The sequence below is a fragment of the Oenanthe melanoleuca genome, chromosome 4 (genome assembly GCF_029582105.1).
Source record: "Oenanthe melanoleuca isolate GR-GAL-2019-014 chromosome 4, OMel1.0, whole genome shotgun sequence".
NCBI classification, from domain to species: Eukaryota; Metazoa; Chordata; class Aves; order Passeriformes; family Muscicapidae; genus Oenanthe; species Oenanthe melanoleuca.
Genome location: NC_079337.1, coordinates 542,562 through 563,711, shown reverse-complemented (window position 1 = coordinate 563,711; position 21,150 = coordinate 542,562). Strand labels below are relative to the sequence as shown.

At 44.8% G+C, this 21,150-nt stretch overlaps 2 protein-coding genes across 5 annotated transcripts in view; both read right to left on the bottom strand.

Moving 5' to 3' along the window:
* The window catches only part of LOC130252721 (bifunctional methylenetetrahydrofolate dehydrogenase/cyclohydrolase 2, mitochondrial-like), a 34,379-nt gene extending 21,232 nt beyond the window's left edge, over positions 1-13,147 (bottom strand). For 2 of the 4 annotated variants that reach the window (XM_056490590.1, XM_056490589.1), the window contains exons 1-6: positions 12,969-13,145; positions 10,893-11,077; positions 10,452-10,574; positions 5,434-5,586; positions 4,632-4,739; positions 837-929 (exon numbers count right to left, since the gene is read on the bottom strand). In XM_056490590.1, the coding sequence (XP_056346565.1) occupies positions 837-929; positions 4,632-4,739; positions 5,434-5,586; positions 10,452-10,574; positions 10,893-11,077; positions 12,969-13,105 (799 nt within the window). In that variant the 5' untranslated portion in view covers positions 13,106-13,145. Of the gene's footprint in view, positions 1-836; positions 930-4,631; positions 4,740-5,433; positions 5,587-10,451; positions 10,575-10,892; positions 11,078-12,968 lie in introns of all 4 variants that reach the window. The other 2 variants (XM_056490588.1, XM_056490587.1) reach the window with 2 other exon arrangements.
* A 5,249-nt stretch (positions 13,148-18,396) lies between these two features.
* Positions 18,397-21,052, bottom strand: LOC130252728 (growth-regulated alpha protein-like). The gene is made up of 4 exons (XM_056490598.1): positions 20,123-21,052; positions 19,875-20,001; positions 19,717-19,800; positions 18,397-19,356 (listed from the first exon to the last, which is right to left on the bottom strand). Exons 1-4 carry the CDS (start codon positions 20,175-20,177, stop codon positions 19,338-19,340), a joined length of 285 nt encoding a protein of 94 aa, XP_056346573.1. The 5' UTR covers positions 20,178-21,052; the 3' UTR covers positions 18,397-19,337.
* Positions 21,053-21,150: the final 98 nt, after the last annotated feature.

Here is a 21,150-nt window from a genome sequence, read left to right as displayed (position 1 = left end):
GGGAAAGGGAGCAGAAAAGAGCAAAGACACAATCCTCTTGCAGTCCTAGAAAATGGTACAAGAGAATGAGGATATCCCTGAGCTGCAGAGGGACCCAGAATTCTACCAAGGTCATAGTAAGTTGGGTTGTTTGATTTTTTTACAGTTAATTGTAATACTTGTAAACAAATAACAAAGGCTGCTTAGAAGCAGAGTTCAGCCTTGTTTCTTTAGGAGAGATGAATTAAACTCTAAGTATTTCAGTTTACATTGCTTTAAGAGTATAGACACTGATCTTTCAGTCCCTTTCCTCTAGGAAATTACCTTTCTCTCTCTTGACATGATAATTGTAAAAGAGAAAAAACCCCAGCCATTTATAACATAGGTTACCCAAACCTCCAGTTAATTTGGCAAGGTTGGTCTTAATTCTAACAGCAGGGGAATGACACTGTGGTTTTATGAATGCAGCCTCCAGCTGACTTAAAGAACCCTCCTGTCAAAATTTAAATGACTCATGATTTTTCCATGGCACAGAGAATGTTTTAATTTACATAATTATACCTGTATAAACTATGCACTGACTGGCTCCCAATCTTGAGTTCACTCTGAAGTCTCCCTAAGGGAAAGGTGTCGCATGTGACGAGAAACAGTTTATGAGTCTGCAAACATGAAGGGCAAGAACAAAGAGCCAAATCACTTGCCCTTCCTACAGTGAGGAATCCTACCCACTGCAACACCCTCAGCGAGCATGAGCACTGATTATTCAGTGGAACAGCCAGTGCCACAGACACAGACTGCACAGCCCTCTTTTTAGGTCTGAAATGCTGCAATTGGGGTATTAACAAAACCAGTATTACCTGCAGCAACTATTACGATGTCAGCAAGCTGCGTGTGGACCTTCAGCTGCTCTTTTGGGGTGTATCTGTGAGTAATGGTCACTGTAGCATCACCTGAAATGGAAGAGAAAAGCAATTAATTCTGATATAAAATGCTATAAAAAGTACAGCATTTAATTTCAGCTGCAAATTACTCACTTTGGTACATTAATAACAGTACAGATGATCAGATTTGTCTTGGGCTGTGACTTTTAAATCAGCAGAACACTCACAACACTTGCTGCTCACCCATATGAAAAAACATTTGTTCTTAAAAGTTCTCCCAGAAGGAATTCATTTATATATTTTGGACTGAATCCCCTTCCATGGCTTCTTTGTGTTCAGTGGAACCCCCCAAAGCAAATCCAGCACAGAATCCAGTGTCTGCTTTATCAAGCCCCATTTGTACAGGGTGCCACAAGACTCAGTTGCTTGCCACACACAAAAGCTTCAATACAAGACCACCAGTAGGAACTCAAGAAGCACACATCCTTCTGCTCCTGTGGACACCCACATTTTTGGGCAGGAGCTAGGAACAAATCCTCCCAGTACGACAGGAGGAACCCTTGTGCTGTTTGATGGAGATGCTGAGAAGAGACCACAACATCAACAGTCACAGGGAGAGGGTCTGAAGTCTCCTACTGCATCCAACAGTAGGTGTAGTGCTCCCTCGAGGACTGCCCAAGCAAGCAACAAAGAGAACAGATCTCAAAGAGGATTCCTCCCAACTGTTCCTGCAATTATTTGTACTGCACAGTGCTCAGGTGTTACATACCCCCATCTTTGCCTTCCACTCAGCACAGACACCTAGGCTATGTTACTTACAATTAAACTAAAACCTCATGCCTTCTCAGACACGACCATCACATCTGCTTCCTTTGGAACGTGTCTGACTGATCTATTCTGTGCCTCTCACCTTATTAACTCTCTCAGGCATCTCATCTTCAACCTTGCTGTGCTCTGGCTTCTCTGCTCTTTCCCCTCACCTTTTATCCCTCTTCTTCAGGCTCTACAGTGCACATCATCTCCCCAAAGACAAGAAGATCAAGACATTTGCAGACAATGAAAATTGAAAAGTACAGGCTTGAAAAAAATAGGAGTCTTCTGATACCTGCTTGAACCAAAAAGAAGGATGTCTTGCTAAAATCACAATCATTACTTGGCAGGAAGGTTGAGAAAAATGAATGGATAAAATTCCAAGTTATGAGGTTCTCTCAGGAATAAAATTCGTGCTAATTTGCCTCTAAGATTTTAGTGAGGAATGTGTCTGTAGTCAGCTCCTGAAACCAAGTAATTGCTTTCACTACTGAAAAGGAAAAAAGAAAAAAAGGGGGAAAATAAAAAGCCCCTACCTTGAGAATAGCAGTCCAGAAGCTTACAGACACCTCAAAGGGGAGATTTTCCATTTATTTGTGATCATGCCCAAACAGAAAATAAACAACTATTTTTACACTGCTACTTCTGCTGAAAGAAGAGGAATATATTTAACAATTAAGATTGGACATCATACTCCCAAGTCAATTCCTTAGCTTATAAAACAGAGATAGTCTCTTGACCTGCCTACATAGAACATTATTTGTTTTGGAAGGCGTTCACAGAGCTTTTCTACCTGATCAGATATTGCCACCTGCAGGACAGGGGTGTATCTACAGATGAAACATCACAAATTAAGACAGTCCCCGACTTTTAATTTTTGTTCATAACCTATCAAGAAAACCAACACCAAAATAAGAAATAAAAAATAGTACCATACACACACACACTCCTTGTATCATTTCTCAATAAAATATATTTTATTAAATCAGCCCAGCTGATGAAAAAACTTTGACTGATAACCTGAGAAAGTTCTTTTTCAGCATTTCATTGCAAGTCTTCTCTGGTCCCTACCCTCCTGAGTTAAAAAAAAACAAACAAACAAAACCAACACTGAAATCATGGTCTAGCCTGCCTTCCTTTCCACACACCATCCAGCCTGGACTCTTGCTGCTGACATCAAAAGTAGAAATTAAACCCAAGTGCAGAAGATGATCCAAACCTTGAAGGAGAGCCTCACCTGTGAGCCAGGGAGGAAAACTCCATCAAATCACCCCAAATACAGAAGCATTTATCATCATGTACACAGCATATACATCCACACTTAATGCCAGCTCATTGTCAGAGAAGTTCATGTTCCTTTGTTTTTCTCAGTGCCAGCTGCTTTATACACTGTGCCAACACTTAGACTGGAAAACTAGAAAACTACCTGAGAAATAAATCCATTTCTTCAGATTAGGCAAAGAAAACTTCGACAAGTTAACTCCTTCTGTATCTAGGCTCCAGTGTCACAAAGGGACTATCTGAGCATTCTTCTGTCCCCACACTGAATATCTGACGTGCTTGGAACCACTGCCAGCAAACAGAGCTGCCAGGGAAGTCCCCCAAAATGTCAGGAACCAGAACTCTGGCAGAAAACCATGAAGCACCACTAAAAACTCACAGACTGGCCTCCCAAAACAAGCTGCACTACCAGACAGTCAAACAGAAACTAGAAAACCAGAACACAAGATAACAACACTGAGCCCTGGATCCAATCCACCCAAAAGCTGGACAAACAGTATTTAGTTACAGCTAAAAACTGCCCAGGCAGCTGCTGAGGGTTTTGCAACAAGCTGCTGATGAAAGCATCACGGGTCAATAGGTCTCCTCATTTCCAGGTGGGAAACATGTAAGTAGCTTGTAACAAGACTTTGTGCTGTACCAAGCCTACTTAAAACACCAGCTGCACTGCCAATAACAAAAAGTCACCCAATATTTGCAGCAAATGGCAAAAATGCTACTAATTTCCGTGGGAATGAGGATGAGAGCAGACCTATGCACCAATGGTAATTACAATTCAAGCACTGAGAGAAGTTACAAATAACTTTCCCACAGAGGCTGAATGGAAAAACCAACTCTATGATTAGTATAAAGCTTTTAGTGTTTTATTATATTAATAACAGATTTCACTCTGCTCCAGTTAAACAGGCCTGGGATTAAATATCCGTGTTTACCTCATTTGTGCACACCACCATGGCATTTCTAACATCAAAATGAAGCTGCAAAAGGGCAGCATTCTATCTAAATTATATTTGTTTTAATTTCTACAGCACAATTATAGCAGCACATGTAGGCTTCTGTAATTAGAATTACAAAAATATTTCCACCACAACACTCAATTTCCAGTGGGATATAAACTGCACTGCAGAAATAGCCCCCAGGCCAACAAGTAATCATAGAGCTCATGCTGCAAAGTTCCTTGGCTGGTCATCTGGGTATTTTCATAAGCAACAGCTCACTGACCTAGCACAACACAAAGGTCATGCCACACCTTTGTTTTATTCATAAATAAATGTATATGTCTGTATAAGGACACATGTGTATGTGTGTGCCCATGTGCGTAGGACAAACGAGACCAATGCTGAACAAGCCTGAGGATAAGCAGCTACACTGTATAAACATCACAGGAGCCTCTGCAGCTCTTCCAGGCCTCACTGCCAGTATTACCCTCAAGGACCAGCTGAAATAGCAGCTGTTTCAAACGGAGGAGGAAGTGATGACTTAACACCAGAAAAAGTCAAGTCCAGAAACTGCTCTCCTGAGAATAAGTCAGGAATTGTGTTAACAAATTTATCTTCTTGGTCAGCTTGCAAGTACTGACAAGCGTGGAAAGAGGCTCTCTCTTTAATCCAAGTCCTCTAGTTCAGCTTTATTTTCAAGACTTCACAAATGGAAACATTGAGACAATATTCCTGGACTTACCTCCAGGCCTTTCGTGTTCTCCATCAGTATGTAAAAGCATTGCAATAGGCATTCCAACATTTTTAGATCTTCCAGCTACAAGAACATTTTTTCCAAATGTTTGTATTCCTTGTAAGGAAAAAAAAAAAGAGAAAAAAATTCCACACTTTTATACATGTAAACCCTTCTTCTCAAACCCCATGACAGAATTATTTGTTGTTGTGGACTGCTGACATCAACACAACCGGAAAATTCACAAGGCTGAATTTGAGGGATGAGTCCACAAAACAACTTTCAGCTTTCACCTTGGAGAAAGAAAACTGACGACTCATTCAGGTTATCTGAATCACCCCTAGCAAAGGCTTAATTTCCTTGCTCCAGCCACAAAGGGAAGCACTTAAGTCTACCAGTAAGAACATGTACATTCTAAGTAAATTAGAACTATTGAACACACATGCCTTTTTCCCCTTCTAGTACTGAATTAAGTGCTCCCATTTTTTGTTCTTGTTTTTTCCCCTTCTCCACAAGAACTCAGGCAATAAATCTTCTATTTGACAAATAGAACAGCAGCACAGAAATTTTCCTGCAAAACTATAAAATTCAAAAAGTTATTGAAGCGCTCCATCAAATATGACTGTCTACACTTAATTAATAGTTGTGCTAATGGCACAAGAGCCCATCTACTTGGCAACTCATAATTATTCTGATTAATGCCCTAAAAATTGGTTCTTCAATCAGCCCAATGTATTTAGATAACCTAGACCTTCTAGCTCACACCTGAGTTCAGCCTCTGTCGGTGTCCCAGGACAGGCGAGTCTCTTACCCGTCCGTTTGATGATTTCCCAGACGGCAGCAGCAGTGGCAGGGATGATGGAGGGCTGATCCAGGCACAGCCGCCCAATGTTCATGATATGGAATCCATCCACATCCTTCTCGGGGGCGATGGCGTTGCAGACCGCCCGCTCGTCGATGTGATCTGGGAGACACACAGCTCTCACCCACAGCTCCTTCCCCAGCCAGTGCCGCCAGAGCCACCAGAGCCACCGCACCGACAAGCACGCAGCCCACACCTAGCCAGGCTAATTAACCACTGCTCTTGAGTGAGCAAATTGCACTCCCCCTAAAGGCAATTCCACCTTTTCAAGCAGTTCACTGGAAATTAGGGTAAGGCCTTTGCCACAGTGTTAATGCAACAGATTCTGTCAAACTATGAGAGCCCAGTCAGTGCTCAGATGAGAACAAGGACAGTAACTACAAGAAGAAATGTTTAAGAAAGTCACTTCTGTAATCTTAAATATTCACTTCTTAAATATGAAGTGGCTCAAAAACCCCAACAAACCACAGGAGAACAGTTATATGCATTTTTCTGGTTTCTAAACCCACAGAGGATACATGAGCTAGTTTTTAAACAAACTCATGGAAATCTCAAACTGAAACAACTTTGCAGGTCTAGCTCTACTTTTCCAACAATACCATTTTTTAGTCAACTATTAATCAGTAGGACCAAGACATATGCTACTTCATTAGAAAACTGAGAATACACAAAACTGTTGGATATTGGTGATCACAAAACACCGAATATGGCTTAAAAGACATTGACTGCACAATATCGTATTTATAGTAAATATTTTTCATAGGCACTAATGATACAGGACAGCTCTGCAACTGCGTCAGGCTTACACTACATAAACATCAGAACCGATTACAAAAAATGTTTGCCAGACCTCTCTCTGCAGTTACAAATGCAAACATAAACCTGGAACACATAACACCTCAGAGGAACAGTTCCACAAAACATTCCATACTGACCCAAAAAGCAAACTGTGTTTAATGACTGACCCACATCCTTATCCAAAATGGCAGAGACCGACCCATGGCCTTACCCAAAACAGCAGTGACTGACCCACAGCCTGCAGTAACCCAGACCTGCTGGAAGGTTTTCTCCAGGAGAAAGTCAAGCTGAGCCCCACAGTGGCTCAGTGGGGAGAAAGCCACTGACCCTCTGTGGGATAATGAGCTGCTTGTTACTGAACCTCCTGAGAACTGGGCTGTTTGTCCTGAGTGAATCAATAAGAGTGAATCAGAGTACCTTCCCCTAAACCTGACAAGTGGGCTGCAGCTTGACAATTTTCAACTCAGAGCAAAAGTGCTTTTTGCATCTCTTGCATCACCCACTCCAGCCACAACCTGGAGAACTCTGCGCCAAGATACCCCAGTGTCCAAGTCAGAGAGCACTACAGCAGGTTTTAAAAAAACAAAGGAAAATCAGTGTCAACAAGGAAACCCAGATGTTGCCAGTAAAACTATTTTAGAGACATAAATAAACAGGATGTTTTAATTTAGTAGGTTTTTGTGGTTTTGAATTAAAAGGAGCTAGATAATTAAAAGATAAGCATGTTGTACAACTTAAACCATGGTAATCTCCTGTTAAAAGATTTCCAATTAAAAAAACCTAGAGTTAAACCAGGCTGCTATGATCTACAATTTAGTTCTCCATTTTTTTTATGAGAGGAAGTTTCCTTCTGAATGCTAAAGAGAAAAGACTGCAAAAATTAAGATATTAATTACATTGATGAAAGAGTCTCTCAGAACTGAAACTTGCCTCACAGAGACCGAATGCAACTGTAACCTTGTCTTTATATCAACTAGGGGATTAAAAAAAACCTGGAGTAACCTATTAAATGGCTTTTGCAAAAGAGAACTTGCTACCCTTAGGCAAGTCAGTCGTTCATCCAACACAAACTTGGCAGCCATCTTCTCCTTGTGCCTGGGATGAGTGGAACACCGCTCTGAAAAACACCTCCTCCACACTGTCTGTCTTTAGCGTCCCAGAAAGAGAGAGAGATAATAAAGATTCATGTAAAAGGAAAATAAAACAAAAACATGCTTTACATGGATATTTTCCACACTCAGAACTGATTTGCAGAATTTCAGAACAGGGTTTACAGCACTGGGAAAAAATGCAGCTGCAAGGTTGGGGACAAGTGAGCAGTGGGCCTGAGAAGAGCATGTGGACACTTTCCTTCAAGGATGCTCCCAAAACACTGTCCTGGGCAGGCCACCCCCAAACTAACTAAAACTGCAGAGATAGTCACTCTGTTATTTAATGAGCAGATCCTGTGGGCCCCAAGAAATGCATTTTCCTGGTTTGCTCCCATATGCTTTCTTTATTTCCAGAGGAACAAAATAATTTCTTAATTATCTTATTGTCAGTCTCGTAAAACATCAACTGATACCTGTACAAATTTCCTTGCTGTCATTCCAAGCCACTCTCCAGGCCAAGTTCCTCTCTGCACTCCTCCTCCCCCTTGTCAGCTAAACTTGCAGGACTACACTGGGCATCACTTGGCAAGTATTTGCACACAGAGAAACTATTTACCCAACAACTGCCCCTGGTGCTGGCACATGAAAAATAAAGACTGGTTTTCAAAAGGGAAGACCAATGAAAACAACAACATGGCACAAAAGGGCATTAAAAAAAATACTGTATGGATTTTCACCTTCTGTCTCAAAAAGATTAACATTTCATGGCCTGACAGTGGAGGCACAGCTGACACCAGTGTCAGTCCCTTGCTATTTTAAAAACTTCTCAGGCCTTCTCTGTGTGAGTTTCCCACAGGCAGCCCCACACAGCACTGACTCCTTCCTCTGCAAGATTCCTTCTTGCCCCTGCAAGACCAGCTAACTCCATCCTGTCTCTCACACAGAATCCCACCTGGCCTGTCCCCTGCACAACTCTTTCACCCAACAGCAGAGCCAGCAAACTCTGACTCCAAGTGACTGACAAGCAGCTAACCCATTCTTTTATAACACCCGCCCTCATTGGGCAGGCAAGGCTGTTTCCACTCCTCAGTGATCAGTACAGCTCTAATTCATTGGGGGAGATTGCCTTCAGCACCACCCTTACAAGCTCCTCCCACAGTGGCCATCTCCCAGGCAATTCCAATTAGGATACAGGAAAGTCTCCAGAAAACTACCACAATGCACTCAAAGGTGCACAGAAAATAAGTTCTCCTCAGGCAAAGATGACAACCATAAAAGTTAACTTGATCCCAATAGTGCAATATAACAAAGCTATTTCTGATTCCATGTTGAACCCAACATTGATCCAAAGTCATATCTTGTGCAGAAAAGCCCCAAACCTCACACAACAACCTCAGTTCTGGAATAAGCAGCCTCCTGATTAAGTTTGCACAACTTCCAGGCTTTGTCTCCTTCCATTACAAGGCAAATGAAAAAAAAAATTGAAAATGAGCTAACCTGGCTTTTGGCCCTTTAGTCTATTAAGTTCCTTTGACGAAAAAAGTTTAGTGATCTGAGTTGTATTTGACACCTGTTATGGAAAGAACTTACTGAACATTTCCAGTTGATGATAAATTGCACATTTAACTTTACTATACAGACAAGGTTCTGCCATTAATTAAACTGTTCTAAGGCTTTTCCTAACACAAACAACAGCCACAGCCATGCCTGTCTGATGGGTTGGATGGAGGCTAATTAGTCTTCACATTAGTTATTGTGACAGATGTCTCACAGTTCTTGAGAGGAATCTTCAACCAATTTTAAGAATTAACCTTTATTGAAGGACTTCAGCATTTCATTGTAGAAGCATCAAACATTTCAACTGAGACAGCTAGAATTATCTTCAGGCTTTTTTTCTTTTCTTGACCAGGTTTAAATTCATTACATTTCAAGACTAAGAGAAGTTCTGAACTGTGCATTGATTAAAGCAGACAGCTCAAACACAGACTGTAGTGACCTGATATCCTCCTCATAAGTGCATTTCTACAAGTTGTACCTAACCTTTCCCTGAGCACCCTCACTAGTAAGACATGAGACACATGACACCTCCCATTTTTGTGGAACATAAGCCTGCTTCCTTTGCTACAGGCTTCAGGCAGGACGATTTCCATCCCCAGGCTTCCAGTGCTCCACCTCTAGCAGTTCTCATTGCCGCAATGAAACTTTGTTAATCACCTGCTGCTAATCTCTGTTAGTGGGAGAGGTGCTCAATCTGTAAGGACGTGGCTCCTTACTTGTGTTGTACTTCCACCTTGTGGCAAATTTATTCCAGTGCACAAGCCATTCCAGGCAGCTTTCATGCAACACCAAGGGCAAACCCTCCCCATCATGAACACTACTGTTTATTAAAAATTCAACCAAAGCATCTCAGCACCTGCCCCACTTTTGCCGTTTTATAGATAAAAAAGAGTTTTAGTCTAGTTTCTTTTTTTTCTTTGCAAGTTTTATCACTGCAAAAACACCACATTGCCAGCTACTCCCTGGTGATATTTCAAGTGAGATTTTACTATGAATTAGGAGAAGGTAAATAAAAAGCCCAAAAATTTAGTCAAGGCTTTAAGGACCTTGGCATAAAGTCTACCTGGAACATTGTGGCCAACAAACAAAACATAAACAAACGTTTAAGGCAAAACCTGGAATCACTATGAGAAAGGCTACAGCATCATCTGTTACATAGCATAATTTTGCATGATTTAGAGGATGAAGGAACTCAAGGCAACAAGGCAAACCAGTGCAACATGCTAAAAAATTAAGATAATTAAACTGAATAAATTATGTGAAATGCCTTGAAACACCACTCTGACTGTTCATGAAAAAAGGCAAGTTTTAAATATGAAATTCTTCTCAGGATGTGTTTTCTTCTTAAAAATGAACTGCACATTCAAAAAAAAAATCAAAACATCTCAGCTAAGCCTTCATTATGCATGTCCTCTTTCAAGAATTGCTTATGTCCCTAAAGTACACTTGCAGCCCGGAACTACTAAACTCTTTCCTCTTACATGGACTGTATATGAGGAGTGGGACAAAGATGTCTCATACCTGGGAGAGGTAGCTGAACTAGTAAACCACTAACTCTTGAATCCCTGTTGAGTTTTACTGTCATGTCCAGAAGCTCTTCCTGTGAAATGTCTTTAGGCCTCAGTATGATCTCACTAGAAATGCCTGATAAAAACAAAAAACAGAAGATATGTCAGAATAAGGAAACTGAGTGATGTACAACTTAGTCATTTAGCCCAAAAATCCACCTGATTCTTAACAACTGTTTCCAAACACCATTTTAAGATGCAAAATGAAACTTAGGGGTCCCATTCAAATCACATTAAAGCTACTTTCTTCATACATCCATGCAATTCCTTAGGTCCACCAGAGAAAACATGGAAGAAATTGGCGCACAATTAAGACACTGAGGGGATTGCTTTATTTTTTTCCCTTTAAATAAGGGTATCTTGCGCTTACCAAAGGAACACTTGTGTGACATACCCACAGCTGCAGCTGCTTTTATCTTGTTCCTGACATAGATGTGACTGGCCGGGTTGTCTCCCACTAAGACGACAGTGAGGTGAGGCCTCTGGTTCCCAGCGGATATCCAGGATTCCACGTCCCTTCGGACTTCTTTCAAGACCTGGTGAGCAAGCTTTGTCCCTGAGATAACAGTTGCTTCGTCACTGTGAAGACAAAAAGATACACAATATTTGGGTCCAAAATCTCACCAGGAAGAAGACACCCTTAAGTGTGTGATCCACCATTTCAAACACTGCCAAGTGTTTTGATTAATGTACTAGCATCTCAAATACTATTTGAAAATTACTAAGACACTACAAATCTACATGGGAAAAGAAGAGTTACCCCACTCTCTTCTCTGAAGAGCACGGGTGTGTCATCAGTGCACGTGGAAAAGGAGCTCACCAGCCACTCACCTTCCCAACAGACCCAGCCAGCCACATAAACTTACATGAACTCCTGCATTTTGGAATAAAACATGAGAACGTTCTTACGCCCTTAGGTTTTACTGGTTTAAGGAAAGTTACCCACTTCCCACCTCAAATTTCCTTAAAAATGGATTTGACATAGGATTGTTTGCAGTCTTTTTGTCCAGGCCTCAACAATGTATTTCTCATATTTCATAGCTGTTGGGAAGGTAGTCAGTAAATAGCATTTCTCACATCTGTAAAATATAAAACTAGCAAATACTGAAATATGTTGATGCTTCTTAGGTTTAGAATCTAAATAGCTTAAGTCCTTTGATGGAAATATCATACAAGAACTGCATGGACAAATAAAGCATCACCTGTACAGAAAGCTTACACTGCAGCAGGCTCTTCAAGACATTAAAACTAAGACATCAATTACTATTACAGTAAATTTTATACACATTAAAAAATAGACCAGGTACTGGTCAATGACAGGTTTAATGATAGATTTGTGACAGATTTTTGACCAAGTTAAATGAGAGACTTAATACATGTTACTACACCATCCTGTCCCACTGTTATTCCACCCACCCATGGATGCTCTTACTCTGAACACAGCATGGATTTACAACAGAAAATTCTTCTGGTTTATGAATCTGGTGACTTGCAGGACATGACAGAAACAAAGATCTGCTATTTTAGATCAATTCACACTCTAAAAGCCTGAGACCATATCGAGCATCACAACAGGACATGTCCTACACCCCAGAAAAACCTCCGGAAAATTATTAGTGTAGGACCATCTATGTTTTGCAGAACTGGAAAAAACAGTTACTAGCAGCACAGAAAAGAAGTAGGATATGCACTGGTCCAGAAATACAGCTGTTTCTCCCAAAACTGGCAGAATCAATTCTCAATACACAGATCATCCAAGGGGTCAGTTCACTCATCTTTTCATTCTTGAAATCACAAAGATGCTGCCTTCAGCATTGGTACCTGTGATCTGCTGAATCTCTTTAGTCAGCTTTCAGCCAGGTCTTAAGACAATCACATATAAATGAAAACGTTGGCAGGCAGGAGCTCAGAGTGACCCTCGCATGCACACCCAGGCAAGAGCTCAGAGCTGCAGTGCTGCAAAATCAGAAATCCCTTTACAGACAGTGCAATAAATTAAACGGGGTGATTACTGTCAGGACACTGATCCCCACTGCACCAAAGCGTGCCGTTTGCCATCAAAAGATGAATATATGCTGTAATTCTAAATTAATCCACTGAGAGGCTCTTTAAGGTACCAGGAGCAAGCAAACGTGTACTCACAGATCCCCTCTGGGAGGGGGCTGGAAGGTCACATTGCAAGGGCTACTTCAAATTCAAGGGCACCGCTTAAACCCCCGCTGGATCACCAAGGCCAGGACCACGGCCCGCTCGCCGCCCGCCCTCCCGCTGGCTCTGCCCCGTTTCCCGGGGAAGAACCGCGGAATTCAGCGGGCATCCGAGGCGATCGCGGGGGACCCGAGCCCGCTGACCCCTCAGGCCTTTCGCGCCCTTTGGACCCGCCGCGCCGTGAGGGGCGCGAGGAGGAAGAGGAGGATGAGGAGGCAAGGAGGAGAATGAAGAGGGAAAAGATCCGATTGGCGCAAGGTACCTGGCGGCGCTGCTAGGGAAGCTGCTGGTGCTGCGAGCGAGGGCTCGCCACCGCCTCAGGGGCGCCCAGCCCGGGCGCAGCAGCGCGGCGGAGGAGGCGGAGGAGAAGGAGAAGAAGGCTGCGGTGGCCGCCGCCATGTCGGCCGGTCCCCGCGGACGGAAGCGACGCCGCAACCAAGCGACGAGGGGAGGAGGCGGGACCGCGGCCGGCACCGGGATCGCGGCGGGAGCGGGCGGAGTCCGGGGCCGGTGGAGCGGAGGGAAGGGCGGGCCTGAGGGAGGGGAGATGCTGGGGCGGGTCGCCGTGACAGGGACGTGCAGCCCCAGGGCGCAGCTGGAGCAGCGCGAACGGTGCCCAAAGACGGGCTTCGGCTGCAGCCTTTGGTTCCCCCGACCTGCTGTTCCCGATGTGGAGCGGGCAGACACAGAGCTCCACGGGCACGCAGTCATTCCCCGCATCCTCGTCTTTTCTGAGGGGGGAAGCCTCATGGAATGGCTTGCAATTTGCATATTGGTGCCTTCTGTCACGGTCTGTGGCAGATTTTATAGTAAAAATAAAACCGTCTGTGCAGGGCGGAACAAGAAATCAAACAAAGTTTTGAAATAGCATATAAAAAGCATGCCAAATTAATAACAGCACCCTCACCAGCCTACTGAGAGTGGGAAAATTCCTTTCTAAAGCTGGGAATAGCTTTCGAAAGATGTGCCAGCTTTGTGAGGCTTCATGCTCCGCTATGGTCCTGGCAAAGTTTTTGATGAGTTAGATGTTTCCGAAATGAATGTGCCTCAGGTGCTTTCACAGACGGTATGCATGCTGGGTTTTAATGGGCAGTCCTTTCTAAAATATTATTCTTATCAAATTATACCGTAGGTAAAAACACCCCATTGTCCGTCCGCCCCTCATCGCCTCCCTTCCCTCAGCATCCCCCGTCCGCCGCGCACCTGCTTGTCCCGGCTCTTCCCCTCGTCCCTTGCTGGCGGCTCCGCTCCCACTGAGGGCTCCGACCGCCATGGCTGCGGCCACCGCAGGGCTCTTCTCCTCCTCCTGCTCCGCGCTGCTGCTCCCGGGCGGGCGCCGCGGAGGCGATGGCCAACCTTCGCCTTCGCCTTCGCCTTCGCCTTCGCCTTCGCCTTCGCCTTCGCCTTCGCCTTCCTCCCTGCTGCAGCGCCAGCAGGGCCCCTCGCAGCGCCGCCAGCTACGCGGCGCCCATCGGGGGCTTTTCCCTCATCGCTCCTTCCTCCTCACCCTCCTCACCCTCCTCGTCCCCTCACGCGGTGGCGGGAAGCGCGCGGGGGCGAAAAGGGCGCGAAACGCCTGAGGGGACGGCGGGGAGCGTTTCGTCTGGTGGGGGACCGAACGTGAAAAAAAGGTTCTGATATTACTTTCAGAAAGGAAAAAAAATAAGTAACAGTAAAAACAGTGACAAACATTTGTAATGCCGCTGGCAAATATTACTGCATCGTTTAAATGCATGTTTTCATGGGGAAACAAGCAAATCATTTAGGTCTGATGTATATGAAATTGCAGCTCCCGTACTACAAAATAAGTGATAGACAATAGCTATTCCTACTAGAAGGCTGCCTTTTGGGTTATTCTAAAAGAATCATTAAGAATTGCAAATGTTACCAAGAATTCTAGTGTGTAGTAACTCTAATGACCCAGTGTCTAATGACACAAAATCTGTGCGATAAGGGGATCTTCCTGTGGATCTTTCATTAAAGCTTATTCTATTAAAGGAAAAAAAATCACAAATTAAAAATCTTTTTTTCTGATAATAAATCATCAAAACAAACCCAGCATTTTATGTTGATTTTACTTAGGTACGCAGATAAAATTAGCACTTCTACTGAAGTCGACAGAAGATGTCTTTATGAATTTAAAACAAATCAAATCCACACTGAAGTTCCCGGCAATCCCCATACCTGTTATGTCCATTCTCTTGTCGCTTCCCAATGCGTTCTTCAGCTAACTTTGGTTTTGATAGATATACTCACCAGATGACTTAAAGGTTTGAGATAACACTCATTTATAGACAATCCTAGAAAGCAACTTCACTCTGGGTCAGTCGCATAACTAAAAAAACACAAAATCCCAGAAATTATGTCAGATCACAATTTTCAATGTACTTTTCATCTTAAAAATTCAGCAAAGATATCGTGTTGCTGATGTTATCTACAGAAGCCTCTCTAAGATCGCGGCATTTTCTTTTTTGAAAGTGTGCGAATTTTTCCAAAGCATCTTGAAAACTGTGTGGACTCCAAGCGAGTTATGCCCCTAATACATTCGGTATTCCCTTCTACATCTTCACAATGTTACCCTATTCTTTGTGGGGAATTAGACACTCTGTAGAAGTGTTGCCCCATAGCTGCAGAGCTCCCCACTCTTCACGTCTGTTGCTCTGTTGGTATTTTTTTTTTTTTTATGTTGGCTTTTTTATTTTAGCTTGGATTTTTTTAACAGCAGAAAGTTTGTGTCCAGCAGAGATTTGCAAGTCGCTACCTTTCCCTTGCCGTACCTGTGCGGTTTTTCCGTCAGGCAGGGACCGACGGCTGCTGCCCACGCATTCATGCTGGCACAGGCGTTCCGTTCAGGGAGAACAGTGGGATGCCGGCATTTCGGCATTCACGGTGGAGGTGAGCTGCTGTACCGGGCGGAAGGAGCCGGGCAAAGCCGTGCTGTACCGGGCGGAAGGAGCCGGGCAAAGCCGTGCCCGCCGTCCCGCTGCACCGCCGGCCGATGGAGCCCGCCGTCCCCTCAGGCGTTTCGCGCCCTTTTCGCCCCCGCGCGCTTCCCGCCACTGCGTGAGGGGACGAGGAGGGTGAGGAGGGTGAGGAGGAAGGAGCGATGAGGGAAAAGCCCCCGATGGGCACCGCGTAGCTGGCGGCGCTGCGAGGGGCCCTGCTGGCGCTGCAGCAGGGAGGAAGGCGAAGGCGAAGGCGAAGGCGAAGGTTGGCCATCGCCTCCGCGGCGCCCGCCCGGGAGCAGCAGCGCGGAGCAGGAGGAGGAGAAGAGCCCTGCGGTGGCCGCAGCCATGGCGGTCGGAGCCCTCAGTGGGAGCGGAGCCGCCAGCAAGGGACGAGGGGAAGAGCCGGGACAAGCAGGTGCGCGGCGGACGGGGGATGCTGAGGGAAGGGCGGTGATGAGGGCGGGAGAAGCTCATCCTTGAAAGTTAAATCTCCGCAGTCCGTAGGGAGCTTTGTTTTAGAAAACCTGTATGGTATTTCTTTTTTTGTGCCAAGCCGTTTCTGCAGCGGGCATAAGAGCCCGCTTTTTATTCATTCTGAGCGTGGAAAGCCCTTTAAGTGTAGCGCCTTCTCTTGCAATGTGTTCAGCTACTTTAATCAAATAGCTGTGGCGGAAACCCCCAAACTCTGCAATAATTGTTGCGGCCTTGGCGGGTGATAGATTCTGAGTTTACTCTTTCTGTGTGGAACAGGATAGCGAGCTCAGATCCCTGCAGCAAGGTCTTTGGCTGGGGTTTTGCAGAAGCAGGTGTTCCTGTACTTTTAATGTTAAATGGAATACATTTTTCAAGGACTTTTCCTGCCTTCCTAGAGCAGTCTTTAAAAACCATTGACATTTTATTCAGATGGTGACAGCAATATTTTTTGAGTACCTTTGCAGAGTAAGCATGCTTATTTTCTCCATGAAAGCGTTTTGCTTCCATAGTCTGCAGCTATGGAGAACTAAGCAATTTCCGAGTCATTCCTCCAAATATTTTATAAATGTCTTCAGTTCCTCAAGTTCATTACAATATAGCACAAAATACGCTATTTACTCAAAGCTGGAACTTTACATGTAAACCAGTTCCATTGGGAAAAAAACCCAAAACAATTTCAAGTGTTAAATGTAATTTTAAGTTGCAAAGATAGACTTACTGTGACTTTGAACATTTGACTTATCTACAGGCACATAAGTGAATCTCTTAGGGTGCAGTGAAGATTAATCTTATTAGTGCTTAATATCTTGAGAATTTCAAAGAACGGATTATAACAATTCATGAGCCCCATGAGGACTTTAAAAATCTAAGAGGGCTTTGATGTGTCCTGTTGTACTAGCATTTTTTCTTGGACAATGTACCTTCCTGCTGAAAACTGGTGGGAGGCAAAAATCCGGAGTTGCACAAGACATTTTTTCCATTGCTGCTTTAGTAGATTAACTTGCATCTGAAGAAAAACATATGACATAGAGCAGAAGGGAAGAACTCTAGATTTTTTTACTTAGCCATGGTTTTCAAAAACAGCATATAAAATAGGCATCTATTCCTGCGGGTAAATTATACTTTCCAGCTTTTGAAAGAATCTGGTTATTGTCGGTGTTTTGGTGTGTACTAGGCAGAGAAAGTAAAAAAATCTGCCTTGGGATTTTGCAAATATCTGCTGCTCTGGTGAGGTGAAGCTGGGTGTAGCTCTCTCTGGAATCCACGCTGTCCCTCAGACAGACATGGTGTAACAGGGCCGTGTGGTCATTTCAGCCAGACACCATTCCCAGGGGGAAAGCCATTATGTGTGCAGACACACCACTGGGGTGTGTTGAGAGCTGGCCAGAGCAGGCAGGACTTCCTCAAGGCTCTGAAGAGGGAGCAGCACTTTCAGGTCACCTTTAAACAGCAGGGAAAAAAATGGTGACAGGGAAATGGAAGAACATTTCACGCTCTCTGCCCATGGGTGTGTAAAGGGACAGATTTCCATATGCCTTCATTTGTCTGTCCCGTGTTCTGGGGATGAGCCAGCTCTCAGGTGTCACAGGAGAGCACTCGTGACTCACCCATGTCAGCAAGGCCAGGATGTGGTTGTGCCTTCAGATGAGGTTTTGTGGGGTTTCATGTGCAAGCAGCGGTTGATTCGTCTGTCACTAGACAAGTATTGTGTACCTAGTGACAGAAGAGATTGTTTGCCCTAGAAACGTGCACTGAGGAATCCAAACAAGGGGCATTTAGAAGTGCCAGAGATCCTTGTTACACCTGGGACCTGAACATTTTTTTTCTGGAAACAAATTTGCTGTTGCAAACTTTTACTGTTTTTTGCCATAGCAAACACTATTACTCCTTCCCACCCAGAAAAACGTGTTTTATTTTAAACACAGTCCACTCCCAGGTAAACCAGAATAGAAATTCCTGCAGAATGCAGGGGTGTGCCTGGGTTCAATACACCCATCCTGGGGTTCATCTCTCTTCATATCAACAGCTCACAGCAGCTTCACATCAGAGGGTTTAAGTAATTTACCTCTGAATATAGAAACACATTTACTTGATACAAAGTGCCCCTGACACTTCAGAGAGATGATCTGCAGGTGTGTCCAGGAATCTCTGGACACACTGCTTCCCTGCATCCCACTAACCCAGCTGATCCAGGTACACAGGCCCATTTAACATGGAATTCACAAAAACCCAGGATATTTTTCAACAGAAAAACATTTTTATTGCATCATATATTTCATAACATTATCATGAGAAATCCGCCTCTTTATGTACAATTTTCCAAAGCAGAATAATGAAAATTAGTTATTATTTATGAGTTATGACAGTATGTCATACAAGTAGACATAAAATGTCTAAGTCTCTCCAGAACACTTACTGTTCCTTTAGATCTTGTGCATAAATACCAAATACTTCAATGTAAACTCATTTATAAACAAACCAACTAACCAACCTCAACACTATCTGGTTAAAAACCAAACCAGACACGGCACAAACCCCCACAATTTCATAGAAATTAATAAATACCTCTAAGTTTTTAATAGGGGCAAAAGACTTCAGGGGCAAAATTTGTGATTTCATTAGACAGTATCTTGTGCAAAAAGATCCAAGGCATTCTGCATTAAAGGCTGGTGAGCTGGAGTAGGAAAAAGAGATTCAGCAAAACATCCTTGCTTGAGCCAGGTTTTATTCCCATGTAACCTGAACAGGCACTGAAATCCTAAGTGCCAGACAGCACTCTTGTTATTCCTGCAGAAGGATTACCTCCAATCATCACAGGATCCATTCAAACCTCTCCTGTCACACTCTGCAGACATTTGCAAAATCATCTTCACGATGGGCCCATCTTCTTTTCAGGTATTAATGCTATTTTATAAGCACTTATCAGCAAATAGTATTTGGCAGGAAGGAGCTTGCACAAAGGAGGAGAAAATTGTGAGAATGCTGCTGAGAGGTGTCCAGCGACGCTTCCACTGTCTTATCAAATGGATTCTATCACTTTATCTCAGTCAATAAAACCATACACAGGATTTGAGGAGAGGGAATAGAACATAGAACATCTGATCTACAAACTCATCAAAACTGGAGAGGTGAGCTGTTGTGTCCTCGTAGCATCTGTTTCCCGGTATCTTGTGGCAAACAGGTAACTTCATTCCAAGATGTTCCTTCTCTCAGAGCTTGTTGGGTGAACTGCAATAAGCAGAAGTCAAATTGTAAAGCCAGACAGGAAACTTTTCCCCTACGTTTTCGTGAGTACACCAGATAATAAATCCCACAGGACGTGTGGAAAAGATGCCTGATGGTGATGATGGAACGTACTGTGGCTAGATTTGCAATTAATCAGGCATTTGTTGTGGATACTGTCCCTGACAACCTGCTGGGCTGCCTCTTCCCCGACAAAGAAGCCACTTTGTGGACACATTTTTGGCGTAACTAACTAACCGGATTTCCCTACAGGAATCGATAGCAGTGCCCGTTATTCCCGTGTTGAAGCCCCTCCAAAAGCTGGGTTTGGCCCCAAGCGCTGGCGGCGGCTGGCCCGGCAGGTACCTGCGGAGGATCCTGGTGACCAGGAGCTTGACCCAGGGCGCGGCGGGGTCCAGGCAGACCATCTGTCCCTGCTTCGTCGTGGCTCTGCGGGCGACACGGGAGGGGGTGAGGCCGGGGCAGGATCGGGGCCGGGGCCGGGGCCGGGGCCGGGCACTTACATGACCTCGGGCACGGCGCAGTGCGGCCCCTCGGCGAGGAACTCCAGGCGGGCCAGGCGCCGCGGCGGGATCACCTCGGACACGGTCCGCACGCAGCGGCAGCGCAGCTCCCCGGCCAGCGGCGCACCTGGCAGGCGGGAGAAGCTCCCTGAGCCTCGGCTCCGGGGTCCCCCGGAATCCCCCGGCCCCCCGCATCCCTGCCGAGGCCCGGCCGCGGGCGGAGCGGTAACCCCGGCTCGGCCTCTTACCCTGGCACAGAGCGGCGGCGGCCAGGAGGAGGAGGAGGCGGAGATGCGGACTCATGGCTGGTGCTGGCGGCGGAGAGCGTGCAGATGCCGGCGGGATGACAACCTTTCCCTCCCGTGCTTTTATTCCCTGCCGGGAGCTGCCGGGGGATTTCCCGGAGCGGAGCCGGGGGGCAGAGCCCCGCTGGCCCCTTCCCACCGTTGGGTGTGTGGCGCTAAAGGAGCAGGGCGGAGAGGGAAGAGCGGCCGCTCCCGGCGCAGCGGCTCCTTCAGGTTTGGGAGCGAGGGAAGCGTAGCACTGCACCGTCCCGAGGATCGCCCAGGGTCGGCTGGGACACCATTCTCTGAAAGGAGCTGAGGATTTTTTCGGGGGTTCTCCGTTAGCTTTCAGGGTGCGAGATGCTGTGCCGAAGGAGAATTTGGGTTCTGGAGCTTGCCTTGCTGCCTAACCGTGTGCAAACAAGCGCTCTTATTCAGTGGGCACTGCTCCTCTGAGCACCCATTTCTTCATCGACCTTTTGAAAACCGGAAATCTTTTTTTTTTTTCCTGTAACTAGGAGACCCTCAGGACCCTATGGACCCCTAGGCTGGATTCCTACACTCCACTACTGAAAGCCGCCTGTTCCACTCCTCTGCACACATAGGTCACTCTCCTTTCCTTCATTCCTGTCGAGGCATTTTGCTAAGATCAGTTATAAAGAAGTAAAATAGCCGTTTTCTATGAACTTTTAATGAAAATGAGATGCAGGTTTTCTAAATTTTATTTACACGTAAGTTTAGATCAGTCATGGTCAGCACACTTTCTTTTGTAAAAAGTTTTAGTAAGAAATATAATATTCCACCTTATTTGTCTTGGTTTTGGAGTTGGGTTTTTTTTTAAGTAGTTGATCTGTTTTCTTCCACAGACGTTTGTGAACATGAGTGTGCTTCAAACAATTTATTTCAGGGTCAGGCTGCCATGTATCTTGTGCCTGAATGCCTTAGATTAGATGTGCTGTCTGAAAACAAAACCAAGTCAGGACCTGAAACAG